Source organism: Hoplias malabaricus, chromosome 2 (genome assembly GCF_029633855.1).
Source record: "Hoplias malabaricus isolate fHopMal1 chromosome 2, fHopMal1.hap1, whole genome shotgun sequence".
Classification (NCBI taxonomy): Eukaryota; Metazoa; Chordata; class Actinopteri; order Characiformes; family Erythrinidae; genus Hoplias; species Hoplias malabaricus.
In genome coordinates this window covers 78,961,614-78,985,644 of record NC_089801.1, presented here as the reverse complement: position 1 = coordinate 78,985,644, position 24,031 = coordinate 78,961,614, and the positions used below count along the sequence as shown (strand labels likewise).

Sequence of the window (24,031 nt, the reverse complement as noted above, 5' to 3'; positions counted from 1 at the left end):
AATTTAAAGTCTTATGTAACTTGGTTGAAAAGTTATTAAAAAATAAATTTAAAAATTCATTAAAAAAAGATTTTTCCATCCATCAATCATTTTATTGATAAAATAAATCATGTGCATGATATCAAACACAATGTACACTATGTTAAAAAAATAAAGGCTTAACATTTAAAAGAACAGATTCCAAAAACAGAATTACACAGTTAGAACTTTAACATTCTCTTTAAATAAAGCTTTCTGCTTCACTACTTCTCACAGTCTCTGGTATTCTTCACTGTGTCCACAGTCCTCACTACCTGACCCCTCCTGGGTGAATCAGATCAGACAGACAAACAGAGTGAGAGACAGACTGAGAGTGAGACAGACTGAGTGAGTGAGTGAGTGAGAGTGTGTGTGTGTGAGAGAGAGAGAGAGAGAGAGAGAGAGAGAGAGAGAGAGGGAGAGGGAGAGAGAGAGACCTAAATTCTGAATTTAACTGTTAATGAGAGGTCAGTATGAAAACACATTTGGTGTGCATTCTTCCCCATCACTCCAAGTATCTAACACGGCCAATCTGATGTTTATAAACACAGTGAAAACGAAGCTATTGAAGATTGTCACCTGTTGTTAGCGGCGACAGGAAAGTACGTATTTAATCGTATTTAAGCAAATTAGACTGAAAGACGATGGTGTGCATTGCTGTAGACAGAGTCTAGAAACGAATGCACTTTGTTGCGATGTCAAAAACGGTCTGTTTTTTTAGCTATTGAAAGGAAAAGGAGCATATATCAAATGCACCGGAGCGTCCATAAAAACAGTGTGCATTGTTCTCTGTGTCCGTACCATTCAGAATATGTAACCCTGTGTCAGATATAACCTTATTTTGAAAAGTTATTGACGCCGGAAAACCGAATATCGAAAAGAAAACTAACTTTACCGTGGTGGACAAAGCTCATAGTGACGGCGGTGTGAAAATGATGAACATCTCTCTGAATTTAAACCGCTGTGGAATAAGCTGCTGTAGATAAACGCTTTAAACCGGAAATCACGGCAGATCTGCGGATACATGAATAAAATATTTAAAACAAACGGGACTTGACGTTCGCTCCGTGGTGTGGACATCAAACAGGGACTTCTTCCACCGAGAGCTGCGAGTGTCTTCAACTAAAGCTGTTTTTAAGCGGTGCTCCAGCTCTGGTCTGGTCCGAGGAGAAGCGCGTTCATGTGATTAATGTGAAAGATAATTGGACGGTTAAGGACGTGAAATGGCGGCTGCAGCCTCGGTCGGTTTTGTTAGTGTTTTTAACTCTAACGGAGGAAATACAATAGTGAGTGAACTCGTTTTATACCCTGACTCAGGTTTTTAACATTTGTTCAGTGTCTGACGCCCTCTTTCATCGCAGAGTAGTCTGTTATTTTCCGTTCTCCGCCATTTTTGAAAGGTTCTGCACCGCGGTAAAGTTGGCTCAGCATTCGATATTCGCCAGACATTCACCCACGAATATCCTGGTTATTAAAAAAAACAAAATGTACTCGCCAAATGACTATTTCAGTGCAATTACTACATATTGTGAACTTATTCACACACACTGGCGTTCAATGTTTTTACTGCTGTAAGATGTGAAAATATCATTATGTGATTTACAGATAAGTTCTTTCTGACGGAGAAGCGCTTTAGCGACGCAACTTCTTTTCAAAATAAAAGTCTTGGGTATGAGGCATTTAAATATCAGCATTTAAATACGTAAACACTGTAACACACTTCTGAAAGCTGATTGAACATCAGCTTCCCTATGTGTTGTATGTAAACCTTGTAACAAATTTACGAAAACAGATTCTGTGTCAGATTTTCTATATTTTCTGTTTCTGGACTAGGAAAAATGGGTTTCACAATTAAACGACATGACCCACAGACCCAGTTTCAGGCCTATGATGTAGTACACCCAAGGACCAATACATTTCATGCTCATTTGGACATGTGAACCTTTTAAAAAATTTGTGAAATCAAATTCTATGTCAGATTTCCTATATTTTCAATGGATTGATGGGTGTCACAATTCAATGACATGACCCACGGACCCAATTTCAGTCCTGTGATGAAGTACACCCAAGGACCAATACATTCCATGCTCATTTGGACTTGTGAACCTTGTAACAAATTTGTGAAAACACATTCTATCCAAGATTTCCTATATTTTCTGTTTCTGGACTAGGAAAGATGGGGATCATAATTAAGTCTTAGAACTGCACATTTTATTTAGGTTGGTTGTAGATGCTCTAAAATATATATTTTTGAACATAAAATTATGCACTATCCTGCTGAACTACAGGAACTGTTACTTAACTATTTACATCAACACACACAGGGACATATTACACATCAGTGCAGTGTGGACAGTGCAGGTCCTGTCCAGTTTGAGAGAATGTCTCCCATTCTTCTGGTGTCATTGCCAGACATTTGTGGTGGAACCAGAAATTGCACACATTACACTGTATCTGCAGAGTAAAAAGAAAAAGAAAAGAAAAAAAAGAGAGAAAAAGAAACATGTAATTGATTGTTATTTAGAGACTGACAAACGTTGATCTATTACAACAAACTGGAATACTGACCCACTGTGTATATAACAGGGATAATACCTCCGTGCGCACATGTGGCATAATTCATCCAGATTATCTGAAATAGGTAATTTTGGAGAGAAATCAATTAATATGACATTTTAACTGATTTCTATATCTTTATCCTGAGTTTTTATTTTAATATATATTATAAATTGCTGTTCACTCCCAGTGTTTTTGATTATTTGTAGGATTCAAGCAAATTATTTTGTACATTTTCATACATCACACTAACCTTGGGTTTCCCAAACCGTATATTTATTTTTAAATCAAACATTTCAAATAACATTTTTCTCTTGATGAATAGTTTCCATAAATTCCCAACTCTAATGATCCTGTTGTAATACAGCTGCTTCATTTTGTGATGAACTTTGCAAGTAGAGGTTCCAATAACTTCATTCAATAACATTCATTGCTGCACAATGTGTTACATTAGGAATAGTAGGAAAGGTACTTACTTGCATAGTTCATCATGTTATAAAAAATGTTATTTGAAATGTTTGATTTAAAAATAAATATGAATAAATAAATAAACACCACATGTACTGAGAATGATAATGTTTGCTCACATAGAGCTACTGCTCACTTCCTAACAAGAGACATGACAGTAAATATGGGTTCATCAGCACAGCCCAGTGCTGGGGTTCTATATATTCCTCGCCTGACATTAAGGTCATGTTTCTCTACTCCAGAGAATCCAGTTCTGTTGTCAGTGTTTCTCTACAGGGATTAGAGAGGCAGTGTGTGCACATCTGTGTTAGTAACGGGTGCAACTTAATGTGGAATACATTCATTACAAATTTGTTCTCAAATATTTGTACATATGGTGTATTTCTGAAATAAATTAAACTGAATAAATGAACTATATTAAAATAAACTGATAGCCCTTCGGGCGGCACGGTGGTGCGGCAGGTAGTGATGCAGTCACACAGCTCTAGGGACCTGGAGTGTGGTTCAAACCCATGTGACTGTCTGTGAGGAGTTGGTAGGTGGATTGGCGACTCAGTGTGAGTGAATGTGTGTGTGTGTGTGTGTGTGTGTGTGTGTGTGTGTGTGTCACCTTATGAGGGACTGGTGTGTTCCTTCCTTGCACCCAGCGATTCCGGTTAGGCTCCGAACTGGACCCACCGCGACCCTGAATTGGATCAGCAGTTTCAGAATATGAATGAATGAATGAATGATAGTCCTTCTACAAATTCACATGCACAATCCAGGTAAGAAGAAAGGGAGTCTTTCTGACAGTCTAAGCCAGTGTTATCCAACTCTGATCCTATTCGACCTGTTCAAACAAACTTGATTCAACTAATTTTGTGAGTAGGGGGTTCCAGGACCTGGTTCTGATGCCAAATCAAATCATATGTGTTCTTCTAAACGCAAAGAGTAACACATAATACTCTACAACAAGGACATACTTCTATAAAGAATCATTTAAAACCGAAGAAAATAGATGAAGTACAGTGCACTCTGAACGTCTGTTTATATTCTTAGTTTAAGTTGAGCCACAGTTACCTCAAAAGGGTGCACCACTGTCTCAGAATTCATTAAACCATCACTACATTACAGTGAGTTTCCACTTCACTAAGTTCACCTCACTTGTAGCTACATGCACTGACTACACTGTCATATACACCCACTGTGACTGAGTGCTCATGGGAGGTTTGCTGAATATTACGACTGTTTGTAAGTTATTAGCACTATTTCTACCATTGTCCATTAATGGAAAGGAGCTGCTATAAATATTCATTTCCATTGTGGGCCATTTTCGAGGGTGTTACTTAAGGGTTTACACATTTAAACTGATTATAATCAAATACTGTGCTGAGTACAAAACAAATACAGTCCCATTATGTTCTGTAATCAAATTAAAATAATGACTGTAGACATGAGAGACCTAATGGATTTCATAAGTTTGCAGTTCACCCCATAATCTTTATTAGCGCTTATCCAGTTCAGGGTTGCATTGGGTCCAGAGCCTACCTGGAATCATCCCAGTAAATAAGGAACGTCCCTGGACGTTCAAAATAGGTCTAAAAGTAGTCTGTCCGTCAAGGACATATTTTAAACGTCAATGGACGTCCAAAATCCATCTTAATAAGTTAGTTAAGTGGTGACCAATCGATAACGTCAGTAGACATCCAGAACGCGTTTTATACAAGTAATTTATTTCAGGACCAATTAATAACGTCAATGGACGTCCAAAATATGTCTAATAGTCGTCTTTTCAATGTCTGTGTTTGGACGTCTTTTCAACTTTCATTTTCAACCTTAAGAGAACGTTGATTAGACGGCAGTCATTACGGTATTTCAACGTTGAATCAACGGCTAATTGTTTACTGGGATTGGACACAAGGCAGGAATACACCCTGGAGGGGCGCCAGTCCTTCACAGGGCAACACACACACTCACATTTGTATGAGAGGCCGTCTAGGGCAAATACACTGAAACACTTGCGCACACTACATTGAAACACTTGCACACTACACACTGAAACACTTGCACACACTACATTGAAACACTTGCGCACACTACACTGAAACACTTGCGCACACTACATTGAAACACTTGCGCACACTACACTGAAACACTTGCACATGACACATTGAAACACTTGCGCATACTACACTGAGACACTTGCACACTTGTCGATCAATTCCAAAAATGGAAGCGATTCTTTGCCAATTAAATCCCAGATTTAGGTAGTGGATAATCTGGTCTGCTGTTAAATCATACCGTGGGGCGACCGGACGTGCCACTGGAAGTTGTTGGAGGAATTATAAGAATACTGTTGCCTTGATATCTTTGGCCCGGAGATTGTTGTAAAATGAGAATTAGACACTGATATAAAGACTCCAAAAGAGTCATGCATTGTCTCACCACAGGCCCTTCTCTGTGCCCAACTACACGTATGATGGACTGAATGGTTCTTGTGTGGTGCTCCAGTTCAGTGTAGTGTCTGTGTAGCGGGTCATCTTGTATGGATTCCACACAACGCAGGACATCACGCAAAAAATTACGGATATCCTCACTGTTACCAGAAATACGCAATGGCTGATCAAATATGAAAAGACTAATAAAAAATAATAAGAACAAATGTTTGTTCATCTCTGAAAAGACACAGAGCACAGGAATTAGTCATAAAAGATTGTACCCTGTGCTACACAGCTGAGTACATCTTCTCTCTCTCTCTCACACACACACACACACACGTCATGTTTAATATATATATACGAGTGTATGTGAAGTGTAGTGCAAATGTTTCAGTGTGTACTGTGCACGTGTTTCAGTGTAGTGTGCGCAAGTGTTTCAGTGTAGTGTGCGCAAGTGTTTCAGTGTAGTGTGCGCAAGTGTTTCAATGTAGTGTGCGCAAGTGTTTCAGTGTAGTGTGCGCAAGTGTTTCAGTGTAGTGTGCGCAAGTGTTTCAGTGTAGTGTGCGCAAGTGTTTCAGTGTAGTGTGCGCAAGTGTTTCAATGTAGTGTGCGCAAGTGTTTCAATGTAGTGCGTGCAAGAGTTTCAGTGTAGTGTGCGCAAGTGTTTCAATGTAGTGAGCAAATGTTTCAATGTAGTGCGCAAGTGTTTCAATGTAGTGCGCAAGTGTTTCGGTGTGTTGTGCAAGTGTTTCAGTGTAGTGCGCAAGTGTTTCAGTGTATTTGCCCTAGACGGCCTCCCATACATTTGCCAATCACAGTCGCCAATCCACCTACCAATGTGTGTTTTTGGACTGTGGGAGGAAACCGGAGCACCCGGAGGAAACCCACGCGGAAAAGGGGAGAACACACCAACTCCTCACAGACAGTCACACTCCTCACAGACAGTCACCCGGAGTGGGAAACGAACCCACAACCTCCTGGTCCCTGTGTGACTGCGACACTACCTGCTGCGCCACCGTGCCGCCCCACCCCATAATCAGATTACCAAAAATATATAATTAAAATACCAGGAGTGCTATCCCAGTAAACATTTAGCCGTTGAAATAACGTTGAAATAAAGTAATGACTGCCGTCTAATCAACATTCTCTTAAGGTTGAAAATGAAAGTTGAAAAGACGTCCAAACACAGACATTGAAAAGACGAATATTAGACGTATTTTGGACGTCCATTGACGTTATTAATTGGTCCCGAAATAAATGACTTGTATAAAACGCATTTTGGACGTCCACTGACGTTATCGATTGGTCACCACTTAACTAACTTTTTAAGATGGAATTTGGACGTCCATTGACATTTAAAATATGTCCTTGACAGACAGACCTTTTAGTCCAGGGACGTTCCTTGTTTACTGGGATGTGTTTCGTTTTCGCTGAAACCTGATGTTTTAAACTATCACTAGTGGAGGGTACCTAGTTCTGTTGGAGAGAAACTATGCCCTTTTTTAAAATCACAAAGGCTGCTTTTCCTACATTCGCCTTCCCACAAAACAGATCGCTGCGTACGCCCCGCCCACTTTCTGGCCTCCGGCCTGCAGAGATATGTATCTATGCTAGTTGTGGATGTAACGGCCATTTCTTAATCCCTCAGAGAGTGTGTCGTTTCAGAGGAGCTCCAGAGCGTCTATAAGAGTCTCTTGTTGTCCTTTTTCTTTCGAGATTTTTGCTCTGTATCTCACATTTAACTGAAATTGTCTGTGGTTATTTTGTGAGGGAAACATCTGGTGAGTTTAGATAGCGCTTGCTAAAGAAATGTTTATATGTGTAAATGTTAATATTTATAGATATTCCACATGATTAAGAGCAAGTGAAAGAAAAAAACCAGAACACAAAAGGTATATGCAGTGTATATATTGAAAAATATTCTGTTCAATCGTTAGCTTGTTGCTAGCGGCCTGTGTCACGTATAAGAGCAATAATATAATACTTTAAGGCTAATAAGTCGTTTATTTAGAGATGAATATGCTTAAAGCACAACATTACTAAACAACGTGCTGTATCACACAGGGTTTGTTATTTCTTTGACCGGAATATTAACAGATTCCCCGGATTCAAGAGGCTGAGAGGAGAACTACAACTCCCAGCGTGCAGTGCGTCTGTCATCAGCTGCGCACGCATCCAACCAGCGCAGCAGAGAGACAGACAGACAGACAGACACCCTTCTCCCAATACAGTACTCGCACTTCCCAGTGGGCACAGGTCAGTTGAAAAGACACACATAGTGTAACATTAAAGCATATTAAAGATTATTACTGCGTGTTTTAATGCTGCGTATAAATATTAACGAACATTTCAATTAACTTTCAGTTAAAAATTATTAGAAATACATTTATACCTGTAAATATCTGAAACATATTTTAGATTATTTTTACATTCAAATGAACTTATAAAATACATCAGTCCCCACACAGCATTAAAACCAGTTTACAAACAGACAGAGTGAGAAACGAAGAAATCATTAATTTGTTTTAATACGTTATAAACCGATCAAGCATAAGATTAAAACCACTCACAGATGAGGTAAAAGCACTGATTCTCTTGTAGCAATTACACTGTATGTTCTACACAACAACAAACCTGATCCGCTTATAACTGCTTTAAATGGGTTGGGAACAAAGGGTGGGAGTCTCTGCACAGTTTGGTGATTTTCACACTCGAGCACATTCACTCATCACCAGGGCTGGGTGAGTGGGCTTAATCTTATGGTTGATCGGTTTATAACGTACTTAAATAAGTAAATGACTTATTTGTTTCTCACTTACACACACACACACACACACACACACAAAACGTTACACACAATATTCATCTGTGCTTTTCTCCTGTACTGTGTCTCCTCGCGGCATGAGTAACGTTCAAAACAGTAAAGGCATCATTAATCACCAGGGGTTATATAATATTGTATGTTAAATATATATATATTATACATTTTGCTTTTGACAAAACAAAGTGTCCAATCAACACCTTTAAACATCGTCTGAAGTAAAATGAATGGTTTAAAAATGGACAGGGTTTTTATTCGCACCGATCAGGAGATCTGCCCCCTTGGTTTCAGGTGAGACATTAGAGAAGTTTAATAAAAAATAAAGTAAAGTAGCAATAGGAAAGCCATGAAAAGTTTAGGAATGTTTTAATGGAAGCACTGAAATGATACTCCCCCTTTACTCTGGGTGGTGAGGCCTGATACACATCAAATCATTTTGGCCACATGACTTTGGCTCTGTAGATATTATCCTCAAATGTATTTTATTGTAATGGGGAATATTATTAGGGGAGTACAATTTTGTCAAAGTTATTATGCCGTCTAATACACGAAATACAGCATTTAAAATGCAGCTGCGCATCAACAGGGACAGAAGTGTGTTTGCTGTAGAGGAGGTGTAATTTATTTAAAATCAATGAATGGTCAAAAATATTCATTGACAACAAATCAGACAATGACTTCAAAACACATCCCACATTTCACACAGGGTAACAATCACAGAATGAGTCACAAACTGTTAAATTGTTAATAGGCAACAACCACATGTGTGCAGTGTGTGTATGAGACTAGAGCAAAACGCTTTTGAAGATTAAGACTATTGAAGATGTATAGAAGATTATAAAAATTATTTACAATTATAATAATATAATAATAATAATAATTATTATTATTATTATTAAATGTTAATGTAGTGAAGTCATTTTAAAACGTGTGAATAGTTGATCATTCCAATACATTCTTAAAAATGAAGGTGCTACAAATGGGTTTTGAGAGCTGCCACAGAAGAACCACTTTTGTTTCCATAAAGAACCATGTTTGTTTCAGAGATGTGTGAGTGTGAAGAACCTTTTAAAGAACCTTCACTTGATGTAAAGGTTCTTTACAGACTGTAGTCCCTATGTTGCTCTGATGTTTTCTTTCCCCTTCCACTCTCTTCTTCAATGGAAAGAGTGGATCAGACACAGCAGTTCTGCTGGAGTTTTTAAACACCTGGGGGCAGCTGTAGCTTTAAGGTTAGAGAAGTGAGCTTGAGTTCAATTCCCGTGCGGTTCCCAGGATCTACAAGAAAAAATAATGCACAGCTTAATTGCCCTTGAGCAAGGCACCAAACCCCCAAACTGCTCCCCAGGTGCTGAGGTGGTTGGCAGCTGCTGCTCTGGCTGTATGTCTGTGTCTGTGTCTTTGTCTGTGTCTGAGTGTGAGAGAGTGTGTGAGTGTGTGTGTGTGTGTGTGTGTGTGTGTGTGTGTGAGTGTATTTTCACTACCACAGATGAGTTAAATGCAGAGAAACGAGTTCCCTAATGGGTTTAATAAAGATGATTCTTCTTCTTCTAAATCCCTCAGTGTCACTGCTGAACTGAGAATAGTCCACTAACCAAATGTAGACTGTAGAACTACAAAGAGATAAAAGGTATCTGTACCTAATAAAGTGGCCAGTGAGTGTATGTTAAAGGACGTTCACAGAGTGAAATAAATACTTGTCAAAATGAAAAAAAGAAACTGTGCTTCATTTTTTAATTTTTAATTTATTTAAATTTAAATAAAATCACCAACATTTATAAAATAATTGAACCCTGTAATGTGAGTATAAAACGCTGACTGTATATATGTGTGGGGGGAAAGACCTTTATGTGGTATGAAATAAACCTTTATACATGACATAGAGGTTAAGACTAATGTTTCGGCTCGGTGAACTGATCCTGGGGGTGCCCTGTGTTCCTGAGGTTTGATTAGTCAGGTCTGAATGATTTAATGTCATAATTATTACAGAATTATTATTTTAGCTTAAATTTGATGCCAGAATTTATTGGCAGTGCAGTGACAAAACAAGTGGGCTGTGCCTGTGTGGATCCCAAACAAGAAATTATTGGGGAAAAAAAAATGTTTTTTAACCAGGTGTTTGAGGGTTTAATGTGAACACTAATATATTTGAACAGTCAAAGGTTAAATACTGTCCCTAACAATTATTTATACTTCCCTTATCCAACCTCTTTCTGTGGCAGTGCTGTGCTTTGTTCTGCTCAGGTGACAATAACCCAGCTCTGTGAACACACTCGATCTATTTATAACACAGTTCATTTTAAAAGAGGTGAAAGTCACCAAATGCCCAACAATAATGAGTTGCTGTTTGTGACTGTTACAGGATCAAGGGTGAGTTGTGTGTCTTGTTTTAAAACGCTCTAATGATACAGATTTAATTATGTCAAGAGTTTTTAATGTAGCAATGAAGTTTAACACTTTATACAGAGAAATGACAAATAGCGTGTTGTTGTTCACATACTGCCGCGTGACGCAGAGAAGTCAGTGTTCTTTCCTCCACACACACTTCCTGAAAACGACAGGAAGAAGCGGACGAAGGCAGAGTCAGAAGAGAAACTAGACAAAGCTGCTGGGGTTTGAGACGGTGAGCCTTAATAACATTAAAACATTATAACATTAATGTGAACACTATCCCGCGGGTTAAAGAGAGAACCCTGTGTTTGTAGCTGTTCTCTGTGGTTTACTCTCAGCTTTAGTCGTGTTTTTGATCCAGACACGATGGCGTTCAGTCAACTACAGCTGTTTGTGCGAAGTTTGGTTCTGTGTTTATTGTGTTGCTGAAGTCAAATATAGACCACATCTGAGTGTGTATTAACTCTGCAAGAGTATTGTTTACTTTAGAGTCATTATTTAACACAGTTTACAGTGTTATTTTACTGCTTTCGGTTTCAACTCTACACCCTTCTTCTTTCTACTGCTGCAGCCAATCAGATGTTAGAATATTTTGTTGTCAGTCTTTTAACCCAATGCCATTAAAAAAAAGGCATAGTACAGCCAATCATCTTATGAGCTTCTTCAGAAGAAGGTGGGATTTTTGTTGCTATTGGTGAACACTGACAACCCAGCCGTGAACAGCAACGAGGCCGTTATATATAATATTTTTTTAATGTTAGAATAACTGTTTAATTAATCCATGGCCAGAGATTAATTATGTTGTGTTCATATTCACCATTGTAAGGTCTTGTGTGTCAAATTCAAAGCCAATGTGCCTTTCTCTCTCTCTCTCCCTCTCTCTCTCTCTCTCTCTCATATATTTTAATATTCTCAGTATTTTGACAGTCTACCTGCCCCTGTACTATTCTGTTTGATGTATTTTAACCTGGAACTGATTTGCTTTTACCTCTGCCTCCTGATTTATTTTTTTAATGAACTTTCTGCATTTTCATCCAGTCCCTTCCCCTTTGTGGCAGTGTCCTAGCAATGTATTAAATGATAAAATCTCTTCACAGGAAACAGAGGAGTGTGTCCGGTGTCCAGGTTTATCTCTGAAGAGTAAAAGGTTATGATGGAGTTTCATGACCCCTGGACTGGAGAAGACCCTCCAGACTCAAAGTGTGTTACCTTCTGTTAGAAATATTAGACATGTCATTTGTGTCTGTTTTATTGATTCTGTGATGTTGAAACACAAGTTCAAGTGTTAAGATTCAACATTTAATGATCACAGTTTGGGGAATGAGTTAAAATGCTAAGACACAAATCAAGCAGTGAAGAGATGCCACCACCAGAGACCAGTCTTTCCACACAGACAATCAGCTCCTGTTTGATGATATTATCTGTAACACTTATCCAGTTCAGGGTCGCGGTGGGTCCAGAGCCTAACTGGAATCATTGGGCGCAAGGCGGGAATACACCCTGGAGGAGGAGCCAGTCCTTCACAGGGCAACACTCACGCATTCACTCACACACTCACACCTACGGACACTTTTGAGTCACCAATCCACTTACCAACGTGTGTTTTTCGACTGCGGGAGGAAACCGGAGGAAACCCAGATGGACACAGGGAGAACACACCACACTCCTCACAGACAGTCACCCGGAGGAAACCCATGCAGACACAGGGAGAACACACCACACTCCTCACAGACAGTCACCCGGAGGAAACCCACAGACACAGGGAGAACACACCACACTCCTCACAGACAGTCACCTGGAGGAAACCCACGCAGACACAGGGAGAACACGCCACACTCCTCACAGACAGTCACCCGGAGGAAACCCACGCAGACACGGAGAACACACCACACTCCTCAGACAGTCACCCGGAGTGGGAATCGAACCCACAACCTCCAGGTCCCTTGAGCTGTGGGTGCACAGACCATTATTTTGTGACCAACACTGAGCCCTACGAAGGACGTAGAGATATTTGGGATTCTGCATTGGCTTCACTGCGGCATGGAAGCCTCTCTCACTGATCACTCACACTTTCAGACAAGGAGAACTACTTTATTAAACTTTAGGCCAAACCAGAGGAAGACAGTCCTGATAAAAACATGATCAGTTACACTCTCAGAGCACAGTGACATGCTTTGATCAAAAGAATATGTGGCTTGTGTCTGTAGTCTGGCACTAAAATAAAACACGAGTGAAATAATATGAAGCTTGTATATGATCAGTGTATGAATAACTCTCCAGTTTTCCATTGGATCCTATGACGAAAATGTTAATTTGGCTAACCAGTTTTAGCAGTGTTTTTCTCCTCATTATGCCACACTACAGGATGCTTTACCCCACTGACGGGAAGAGGAGGCGTGTTTCTGTGCTGCGTTCTGAAACCAGACAATCAATCAATATGGCGCCCACGGCAAAAAAAAAACATAAAAAATCTCGGCACGGCAACCTATAGATATTAATGATTAAAGTGTTGGATAAATTATTCTTTATTTATATTATATAATCAGCTAACTACAATTATTTTCACCTGACTGTATATAAACCAGTGGATTCTATTTCCTTTCTATATTTTGAACTGTCTGCTCTGTTGTAGATGGCAGACGTTCAGAGCAGAATCTCCAGCCCCCAGCTGTGTGTCTCTGAAGAGCAACAACTCAATGTTCATTCCTCCTAATTTCAGTAACGAAAGAGTCAGTTCTGACCCGAGGTGAGACATGACTTAACATTCTCATGAGTTTCAGCACGACACTCAACCAGCAGTGTTTGATATTTTTCGTGTGTGTGTGTTTTCTGCAGATGATCCTGCACATGGGAGAATAGGGTTCTTCTGTTATTTAATCAATTATTTTCTGGAGTGTGCTGCTGCCAGGGTCACTGTTCTTTACATGAATGAGCAGTGTGTGTGTGTGTCTTACACTACTGTATGAGTTCTCTTACGAGCAGGGGTGAAATCTAAGGGAGTTAAGCCAGACTGTTTTCAGTCACATTTAGAAATGTGAGTTCTGTTCACTGTTATGATTCTTGAGCAGGAAATATTGAGATCAGTGTTAGCCCTGACTTTTTTAAGTTCTACTTGTTTGACCTCCCTCCCTTGATAAATGATATGATACTTTGTTAATTTTAAAAATGTTGTCCAACCCTCAGTTTTCTAGTGTTTAACCTTGAAAATATTAATATATAGAGCACAGCAGCGCTACTGTGTGATGACAGTAGATTTACAGCAGATGAAGCTATGGTTAAATATCACTCTTTGTAATCCAATTGTGTCTTTAAACTTGTTCTTGTGTCTCCACTTCACATTTCCAGAGAGCAGACATTCAGAGCAGAGTCAAAAGTATATATTAATATTAACCCTGATTCTAACAGAGCTGCAATAAAATGAATATTCAAAAAGGGGAATACACATTAAATAGCATCATACGTTCATTCATTCATTGTCTGTAACCCTTATCCAATTCAGGGTCGCGGTGGGTCCAGAGCCTACCTGGAATCATTGGGCACAAGGCGGGAATACACCCTGGAGGGGGCGCCAGTCCTTCACAGGGCTAAATAGCATCATACAGCAGTTATCAAATAGAAAAAAACGATAGCCCTGAGAATTCACTGCCAGTGATGAGTTGAATGGGAAAGACACATTTTGTTGTACGCTGTACAGTGACAAACAATTACACATTTGAACATTTTATTATTATTTTTTTTTTTATAAAAGGACAATTCTTCAGAAAAAACTGTTCCAAACATTATCTTTCCACAAAGGTAAAACAGCAGGTTAGTCTGTGTGGAGGATAGAGTAATGCTGTTCACTGTTAAATAACCTTCTCCCATAATTAGATAAATGTGTCCATTGGCCAGTAAATAAAGCCATCAGCCTGAGAGGGAGGTTAAACTGAAACAAACAAGGGACGACAAAGAGGGGATTCAATAAAATATAAAGAAGACAGGCCAAAATTTAATATGTTTTTAAAATAAATTAAAATGTTAAGATTTAATAAGTAGCACACACTGCAGATATCAGTGTAATATGATTTTCCTCTTATTTAGATTAATTAACTGGTTAATTGGGTTTATTTTCACCTGAAAGAATGTAAACCAGTGACGTGTAAAAATCTGAATTCTTTTTTCTTTCTATGTTTTTAACTGTCTGCTCTGTTATAGATGGCAGACGTTCAGAGCAGAATCTCCAGCCCCCAGCTGTGTGTCTCTGAAGAGCAACAACTCAATGTTTCTTCCTCCTGCTTTCAGTAACAAAAGAGTCAGTTCTGACCCGAGGTGAGACCTGACTTAATATTCTCATGAGTTTCAGCACGACACTCAACCAGCAGTGTTTTAATTTTTTTTTTTTTCGTGCGTTTGTGTGTGTTTTCTGCAGTTGAATCTATTTTATGGATCCTGCACATGGAAGAACAGGGTTCTTCTGTAATGTAATTAATTATTTTCTGGAGTGTGCTGCTGCCAAGGTAACTATTCTTTACATGAACGAGCAGCGTGTGTGTGTCTTACACTACTGAGTGTATGAGCTCTCTGTAGAGCAGGGGGTGAAATCTGTCAGAATTGGGCAAGACTTAAAGCCTATAGAGCACTGCAGCGCTACTGTGTGATGACAGTAAACACTTCAGATGAAACTATGGTTAGATTTCACATTTTATAATCAGATTGTGGTTTAAACTCTTACTTGTGTCTCCACTTCACTTTTCCAGATGGCAGACATTCAGAGCAGAACGTCCAGAATACAGCTGTGTGTCTCTGAAGAGCAACAACTCAGTGTTCAGTCCTCCTACTTTCAGTGATGGGAGAATCAGTTCTGACCTGAGGTGAGAGTCAAAAGTATATATTAATATTAACCCTGATTCTAACAGAGCTGCAATAAAACGCACATCCAGAAGTCAAATAAACAAAACAGAAAAGTGATCAAAAAGCCAAATACACTTTAAATGGCATCACACTGCAGTTATCAAACAGAAAAAACAGCAGCACTGAGAATTAAGCTTTACATTCACACACACACACACACACACACACACACACTTTTTGCATACACCACTCCAGGTGTGTGTAGACTGCCCTAGTGCACTAGTGCGTGTGAGTGTGAGTTCACTTCCACAGATGGGTTAAAAGAGCACTGTAGTAATTTCACCTCAAAATGACAGTTTCAAAATGATTGTGATGCCCCTCCGACCTGTAATAGAGAGAATAGTGCCTCTCTCACTGCTCTCCAGAGCTGCTTCTCTAAAAACAACTAGTCTCTGCAACTTCAGAATCACAGGGCGGGGAACTCTTGTGAGAACACTTTTCAGCACATATCTCATGGGTGTTTAGCTCACTACAAGAAAAATCCAGCTCAGTTTTCCCGGTGCGGACATTATGGCAGAGGGAGCAAGGAGGAGAAAGAGAGAGTGACAGGGCACTTTACAATAGTTATTATTGGACTTACTCAGTGGAGTGTATGCACTGCTGTGTCTGTGTCTGTACCAGTGCAACACACACTAACACACCACCAACACGTCACTGCAGCGCTGGGAATGATCCACCACCCAGATCATACCTGCTCTGTGGGGGTCCTGAACATTGAAGGACAGGGTGGTAGGAGGCTAACGGTTAATGCAGAGCAATAGATAAAAAATACAGTCTGTTACTGTAGAACTACAAAGTGCTCCTGTGGACAGTGGAGCTGAGAGAATGAACAGTGACTTTAGAAACGAGGAGGTGGTCATGATGTTATTGTTAGTGGGTGTATAGTGAGTTTATGTAGTAAATTAAAATCTTAAGATTTAATAAGTAGCACACACTGCAGATATCGGTGTAATATGATTTTCTTCATAATTTGATTAATTAACTGATTAATTAGATTCATTTTCACCTGACTGGATGTAAACCAGTGATGTGTAAAGATCTGAATTCTATTTTCTTTCTATGTTTTTAACTGTCTGCTCTGTTGTAGATGGCAGACGTTCAGAGCAGAATCTCCAGCCCCCAGCTGTGTGTCTCTGAAGAGCAACAACTCAATGTTTCTTCCTCCTGCTTTCAGTAACAAAAGAGTCAGTTCTGACCCGAGGTGAGACATGACTTAACATTCTCATGAGTTTCACCACAACATGTCTGTGTGTCTGTGTTTTCTGCAGTTGAATCTGTTTTATCGATCCTGCACATGGGAGAACAGGGTTCTTCTGTAATGTAATAAATTATTTTCTGAAGTCTGCTGCTGCCAGGGTCACTGTTCTTTACATGAATGAGCAGTGTGTGTGTGTGTCTTACACTACTGAGTGTATGAGCCCTCTGTACAGCAGGGGGCCAGACTTATAGCTTATAGAGCACTGCAGCGCTACTGTGTGATGACAGTAGACACATTTACAGCAGATGAAGCTATTGTTAAATTCACTTATAATCAGATTGTGGTTTAAACTCTTTATTGTGTCTCCACTTTACATTTCCAGATGGCAGACGTTCAGAGCAGATCTTCCAGAATACAGCTGTGTGTCTCTGAAGAGCAACAACTCAATGTTTCTTCCTCCTGCTTTCAGTGATGGGAGAATCGGTTCTGACCCGAGGTGAGACATGACTTAACATTCTCATGAGTTTCAGCACGACACTCAACCAGCAGTATTGGATATTTTTCTTGATTTTTTGTTTGTGTGTGTGTGTGTGTTTTTTTTTTTTTTTTTTCTGCAATTGATTCAGGGTTCTTCTGTAATGTAATTAATTATTTTCTGGAGTGTGCTGCTGCCAGGGTCACTATTCTTTACATGAATGAGCAGTGTGTGTGTGTGTTTTACACTACTGAGTGTATGAGCTCTCTGTAGAGCAGGGGGTGAAATTTAAGAGATCTAAGCAAGGATTTGTTTTAGTCAAATTTAGAAATGTGAGTTTTGTTCACTGTTATAATTCTTGAGCAGAAAATATTGAGAGAAGTGTCAGCCCTGACTTTTTTAAATTCTACTTGTTTGACCTCCCTCCCTTGATAAATGATGTTATGAGAAAGAGTATTTTCTAGTGTTTAACCTTGAAAATGTTAGTCTATAGAGCACTACTGTGTGATGCCAGTAAACACATTTACAGCAGATGAAGCTATGGTTAAATATCACTCTTTGTAATCAGATTGTGGTTTAAACTTGTTCTTGTGTCTCCACATCACTTCTTCAGAGAGTAGACGTTCAGAGCAGAACGTCCAGAGCCTAGCTGTGTGTCTCTGAAGAGCAACAACATGAAAGATATTTACAGCTGAACATTTATCAGAATTCAGCCTTTTGCTTTAGCAACTTGTGTCAAGAAACATAGGTGTGGTTTAATATTTAATAGCAGTAAAAACACAACGTATCAGAGAAAGATCACCGGCCTAAATAAATCTTACAGTCCACAGTGCAAACCTAGGACTTAGAGTACAACTTGTAATACATTAGTTCACACAAGTCTGTCAGTACAAAGGAGAAACAGGATATAATTTCTCTACAATATACAATTTTATTGTGAATTGCCATTTAAAAAAAATCAAGAGTAGCATTTTATTGATGCTTACCTTGCAGAGTTGTGGCTGTAATGTGACTAGATGAGTGACTGTGGACCCAGCGATTACATGTCACAGAGTTTCTACAAACTGTGTTTGCACAACTCCGTGATTGTGTCAGAAATTACTACATCTGGTCCCCATCTACAGCATGGTCCCCATGACGTAATCATTACATTTTAAGTTGAGGCTGTGTTAAGGGAACGTTTAGGCTTAGGGTAGTAGTAGTTAAGTTTAGAATAAATCCCCACAAAATGAATGGAAGTCAATGTAATGTCCCTTGAAAACATGGGGACATTTTAAAGAATTTCATTATCCATTAGTGTTTATTCTAAAGTAACATTTGTAAATTTCTCTTTTTTTCAATCAGAGTGTGGCATTAACTGTTGTTTGTGTCTCCACATTGTTTCAAGACTGCGTACATTTAGAGCAGAACCCCCAGAGCCCAGCCATATGTCTCTAAAGAACAACTCGATGTTTTACTACCTCGTGCGGTTTAAAACTAGAAATAACACCTCCTGGTTCTTCCTCTGTCCCACTCTGTAAATCCAAGACTTGGATAAATGCCACTGTACTGTGTCGTAGTGGATTTTCTGTACATTAGCATCAGCTCTCACAAGGGCAGGGAAAGAATTACCATCCTCACTCTCAATAAGTGTCTGATTTATAATAAAATATTTATTTGTATAGAAACTTTCCTAAATAAATGAGTGAGACACATGCTTCTTTTAGTTTTGTTGCTGAATCTTTATTTTTTTCATAAAGGGTGTGCAATGTTTTATTTTTGTCTTTTTTACTAGTTTGCTATGCTATGTTTTAGTTGTTCTTTTTCAGTCTCTTTCACTTACTATATGTTTTCTACTGTATTTTCTTCTCTCTCTCTAGGAGGGATGTGCTACTCCAGGATGGTTCCAGGTGTGGAGTGTGTGAGCAGATTCACACAAATCCTGTCTCTATCACCTGTGGACACTTTTTTTGTAGACAGTGCATCAGGAGCCTTAGGGACCAGTCTGTCCACTCAGGAGACTTGACCTCTCCCTGCTGCAGAAAGAGGTTTAAAACAGGCTCTGTTCAGTTTCCACACACGGAGGAGTCCATGGAGCTGGATGAATACAAACCAGTGGATGACGTCCTGCTCAGTGTCTCAGAGAGAAACAAAATCAGCCTGAAGAACAAGTACGAGAGCTTATTTGAGGGATTCAAAACACAAGAGAATAAAATCCTCCTGAACAGGGTTTACACTCAGCTCTACATCATCGAGGGAGAGAGGGAAGGAGTGAATGAGGAACATGAAGTTTTACAGATTGAGAACAAACCCTGGAAACAAAACCTGCCAGATACACCAATAAACTGTTTAGACATATTTAACCCTGTACAGCGTACGATGGGAGAAATGGAAGAAGACGACACCAGAGCTGTGATGGATGAAGATGTGAGACGTGAAGAAGGAGAAGAAGATAAAGATCCACAAGTGGAAAAACTGAAAAGCGTTCTGACTAAAGGCATTGCTGGCATTGGAAAAACTGTCTCTGTGCAGAAGTTCATTCTGGACTGGGCTGAAGGAGAAGCCAATCAGGATATAGAGTTCATGTTTGTGCTTCCATTCCGAGAGCTGAACCTGATTAAAGACAAACAGTACAGTCTTCATGGACTTCTGTGTGACCTCCATCCTGAGCTCCGAGGTCTGGACACAAAGGAATATGACGTGTGTAAAACTGTGTTCATATTTGACGGCCTCGATGAAAGCAGAATTCCACTGAAGTTCTCAGAGTGTGAGAAAGTGTCAGACGTGACCAAGGTGTCTTCAATGGACGTGTTGATGACAAACCTCATCAAAGGAGACCTGCTTCCCTCTGCTCACATCTGGATAACCTCCAGACCAGCAGCAGCCAATCAGATCCCCTCTCAGTACATCAGCCGTGTGACAGAAATTCAGGGATTCAATGATCCACAGAAGGAGGAGTACTTCAGGAAGAGGATTAGTGACCAACACCAAGCCGACAGTGTCATCTCCCACATTAAGACGACAAGGAGTCTCCACATCATGTGCCACATTCCAGTCTTCTGCTGGATCTCAGCAACTGTGCTTCAGCGAATCATGAAACAAGGGACCACAGAAATCCCTAAAACTCTGACTGCAATGTACTCACACTTCCTGTGCACTCAGACAATCATGAGGAAGGAGAAGTATGAGGAGGAAGATGAGAGAGGAACTCTACAGGAACTCCTGAGATCCAACAGGAACATGTTTCTGAAACTGTCTGAACTGGCTTTCAAACAGCTGATGAAGGGCAATGTGATGTTCTATGAAGACGACCTGAGAGAGTGTGGGATTGATGTCACTGAGGCCTCAGTGTACTCTGGGATTTGCACTGAGATCTTTAGGGAGGAGTCTGTGCTTTACCAGAGGAAGGTTTACTGCTTTGTGCATCTGAGCTTTCAGGAGTTCCTGGCTGCTTTCTATGTGTTTCACTGCTGTGTGAACAACAACATGGAGGAACTGCAGCTTCTGAAGCCGAAAAACATGAAGTGGTCTGACAGTGTTTCACTGGACGAGCTGCTGAAGGGAGCTGTGCGTACAGCTTTAAAGAGTAAGACTGGACACCTGGATCTGTTTCTCCGTTTTCTGTTGGGCATCTCACTGGAGTCCAATCAACAACTCCTGCAGGACCTACTGACACACACAGTGAGCAGCTCTGAGAGCATCAAGAAAACAATTCTGTACATCAAACGCATAATAACATCAGAGGATCTTCCTTCTGACAGATCTATCAACCTGTTCCTCTGTCTCACTGAAATGAATCACTCCTCTTTATCCAGTAAAATCCAGGAGTATCTCAAATCAGAGAAACGCTCAGATAAGAGACTGTCTGCTGGAGAGTGTTTAGCATTAGCCTACATGCTCGTGAACTCAGACGAGGTGCTGGATGAACTGGACTTGAGGAAGTACAAGACCACTGAGAAGGGTTATTGGAGACTGATCTCAGCTGTGAGCAACTGCAGAAAGGCTGTGTGAGTGTTGTGTCTCAGTGAATTTATTTTAATATTTCAGTGCTGATGCTGAATTAGACAAATTTCCAGATTGGTTTTGGGTGAGTGTCTAAAAACTGTGTACTCTGTTTACCTCACCCTGCAGATTGTTTGGCTTTAATCTGTCCAAGAATTCCAATGAGAGTCTCTGCTCTGTTCTGAAATCACCAAACTCCTCCCTGAAAGAGCTGGACCTCAGTAACAATGACCTGCAGGATTCAGGAGTGGAGAAGCTCTCTGCTGCACTAAAGAGTTCACACTGTAAACTGGAGACACTCAGGTCAGTTCTGTCAGTTCAGACTTGAACATTAAATTTATACATCTTGATCATTTTATTCAGAGGATACAATGTTGCGCCCCACACTCTTTGTAAGATGTATCTAGAGGTATCAAGGGATGGGTGTAACATGGATTGTGTGGTGTAATGTGGAAGTGAGGGAACAACAGAATGCTCTTTTCAGCTTTAATCTAAAGTGAAGTACAAGGTACAATAAAGCAGCAGTAGTGGTGTGATAATGGTTTAAGAATAGAACAATGCAAATGTAGTTGTAGCAGTGATATGAGAAGTAGAAGACAATGGAAAAATCTCAAATGCTAAAACCAACCGACTACTACTGGGTGGACTGTGGATGGTGCCAAAGAAAAGAAATAAACAAAAGTTCACTAACAAATAAAACTAACCTGCCCCAAAAATACAGCTGTGGCACTCACCCTTTACCTAGTGTGTGTATATACAGGGTTTGTCCTACCATGGAATGTATAGGTGCCTGTACTTGCCTGTCCACACCAGTAGTGGTGGTAGAGAGATTTAACAAGGGAAGAGCAATCCACAGATTTAAAATGGCTAAAGTGAAGCTAGGCTAAAGTAAAGTTAGCAGGACCACAACTAAACCTCAAACTCTAGCTAGTGACAGCAGCAGCAATCTCAGTTTGAGCTAGCAGCAAAGATCATCAAACAAAATAGCAGCAACATCTGTAAACATCAGCTAGCAGCAACAAGCCTCAAACCATAAGTTAGCAGCATTCAAGTATCACACAGGTAAAAAGCTCCTCCCCCTCATTGTTCCACTTGGTGGGCTTTATATCCAAGAGGTCCTGCCTCTTCCAGGTGAACAGCTCGTCCTATAGGAGGATTAGGACAGCAGTCTTGGGCAACAGCTTCCCCATTGGCTGAACAGGTAATAAACTAGAGAAAGAGAGGAAGTGAAAGAAAGTAGAGGGAGAAAACAAAACAAACAGTGCCTCTTTGGCATGTAACATACAATATGAAATATTAAGATGAAGTCAGGTGCTGGATTCCTAGACTATAATTCACTACTCACAAAAATCAGATCATCTTCTCCTACATTATCTCTGCTCTCTGAACACTTCAGGACTTCTGTAAAGTGTTTCCACTGCTGGAGTAACAGTCAACAGCAGACTCTCCCCATGGTGATATTATCAGTCATACAGGCTATGAACCAGAGCAGAGGTTTATTATTATAGTGATATACAGACACTGACTCTTTGGTTTTTATCTTTTAATGTGTTCTACACAGAGTCTGATCAGTGTAATGTAAAAGATCAGACTGAGCTCTGTTGTTCCTAAAGTTATCTTGTTATTTGAGGCATTTCTCTTTAGCTGCTCTAAGAGGTTTCTGTGAAGCTTCAGTTCTGTTCTGTTAAACTGTGTGTTTTAATGTTTAAATGAAGCATTTTCTCCCCCCACTGGAGGAAAGATGAGCTGCAGTGGGATTTTTTACTTTGTTTTTATTGTTGTTTTTTTTTCTCCTCTAAATGAAATCAACATGTCTTTCTTAATCCTTTCAGAAATGTTCCTGTAACTATTCAGTGAGTAATGTCCTCTCTCTTTACAGACTAACTGTGTGTAAACTTGGGGAAAAGTCTTGTGAAGATCTGGGCTCAGTTTTACTGGTGAACTCCTCCCTGAAAGAACTGGACCTCAGTAACAATGACCTGCAGGATTCAGGAGTGGAGAAGCTCTCTGCTGCACTGAAGAGTTCACTCTGTAAACTGGAGACACTCAGGTCAGAGTTCTGGGATTTTATTCTTCATTTTATATACTTCACCAACGTGACTTTATACATAAAAAATAATTAATTTTCTAATCTCTTGTATAAAATATAAAGGAAAAGACTGTGTTACTAGATTATAATAAACACCACTGGGATTATTAACACAACTAGGGGTGGGGGATATGGCCCTAATCTTGACAATAACAATATTCTTGGTGATATGAATAAAACACTGAAAATACTTAAATAAATGTTATATTAATATGAATTATATTAAATAATATATATTTAATAGAGCTGGGCGATATGGACCAAAAACAATGTCTCGATATTTTTTTTGCTGAGTGGCGATATACGATATATATCTCAATATTTTTCTTCTCATGAGATAATAACAAAAAGGCACTTCTGAGTCAAAGCTACACGTCCCAAATGTCACACAGGAACTTTTATTAACATTCAGCTGTAGATGTCCATGAGACATTGCTCAAAAATAAACTATTGGCACATATTAAATAATAATGCTCCTTAAATAAAATACTGTTATTTTCCTGCGTAACAAAAGACTCATAGCTCTGCTGTTAAACTGTAAACAGAAAACATACAGAGCAGCAATAGCAGAAAGGTCATTTGTTCCTTAAAAGTGAGTTTCCTGTGAAGCAGACTTCACCAAAGTGCTTCCTCCTGTGTGTTCTCCTGTACGTCTAGTACTTTGTGTAAATAACAAATCATGTAAACAGACTGAATGAAATAAAAATATATACTTAATATATAAATA

The 24,031-nt window shown here is 39.6% G+C and overlaps 1 protein-coding gene across 1 annotated transcript in view; it reads left to right on the top strand.

The window, feature by feature from the left end:
- The first annotated feature begins 8,518 nt into the window (after window positions 1–8,518).
- LOC136678220 (NACHT, LRR and PYD domains-containing protein 3-like) overlaps window positions 8,519–24,031 on the top strand; it is a 32,040-nt gene continuing 16,527 nt past the window's right edge. Inside the window, exons 1-11 of the mRNA XM_066656189.1 lie at window positions 8,519–8,571; window positions 13,304–13,417; window positions 14,866–14,979; window positions 15,408–15,521; window positions 16,649–16,762; window positions 17,142–17,255; window positions 18,622–18,750; window positions 19,190–19,587; window positions 19,663–21,220; window positions 21,345–21,518; window positions 23,095–23,265. Coding sequence (XP_066512286.1) covers window positions 8,519–8,571; window positions 13,304–13,417; window positions 14,866–14,979; window positions 15,408–15,521; window positions 16,649–16,762; window positions 17,142–17,255; window positions 18,622–18,750; window positions 19,190–19,587; window positions 19,663–21,220; window positions 21,345–21,518; window positions 23,095–23,265 — 3,053 coding nt within the window. The remainder of the gene's footprint in view (window positions 8,572–13,303; window positions 13,418–14,865; window positions 14,980–15,407; window positions 15,522–16,648; window positions 16,763–17,141; window positions 17,256–18,621; window positions 18,751–19,189; window positions 19,588–19,662; window positions 21,221–21,344; window positions 21,519–23,094; window positions 23,266–24,031) is intronic.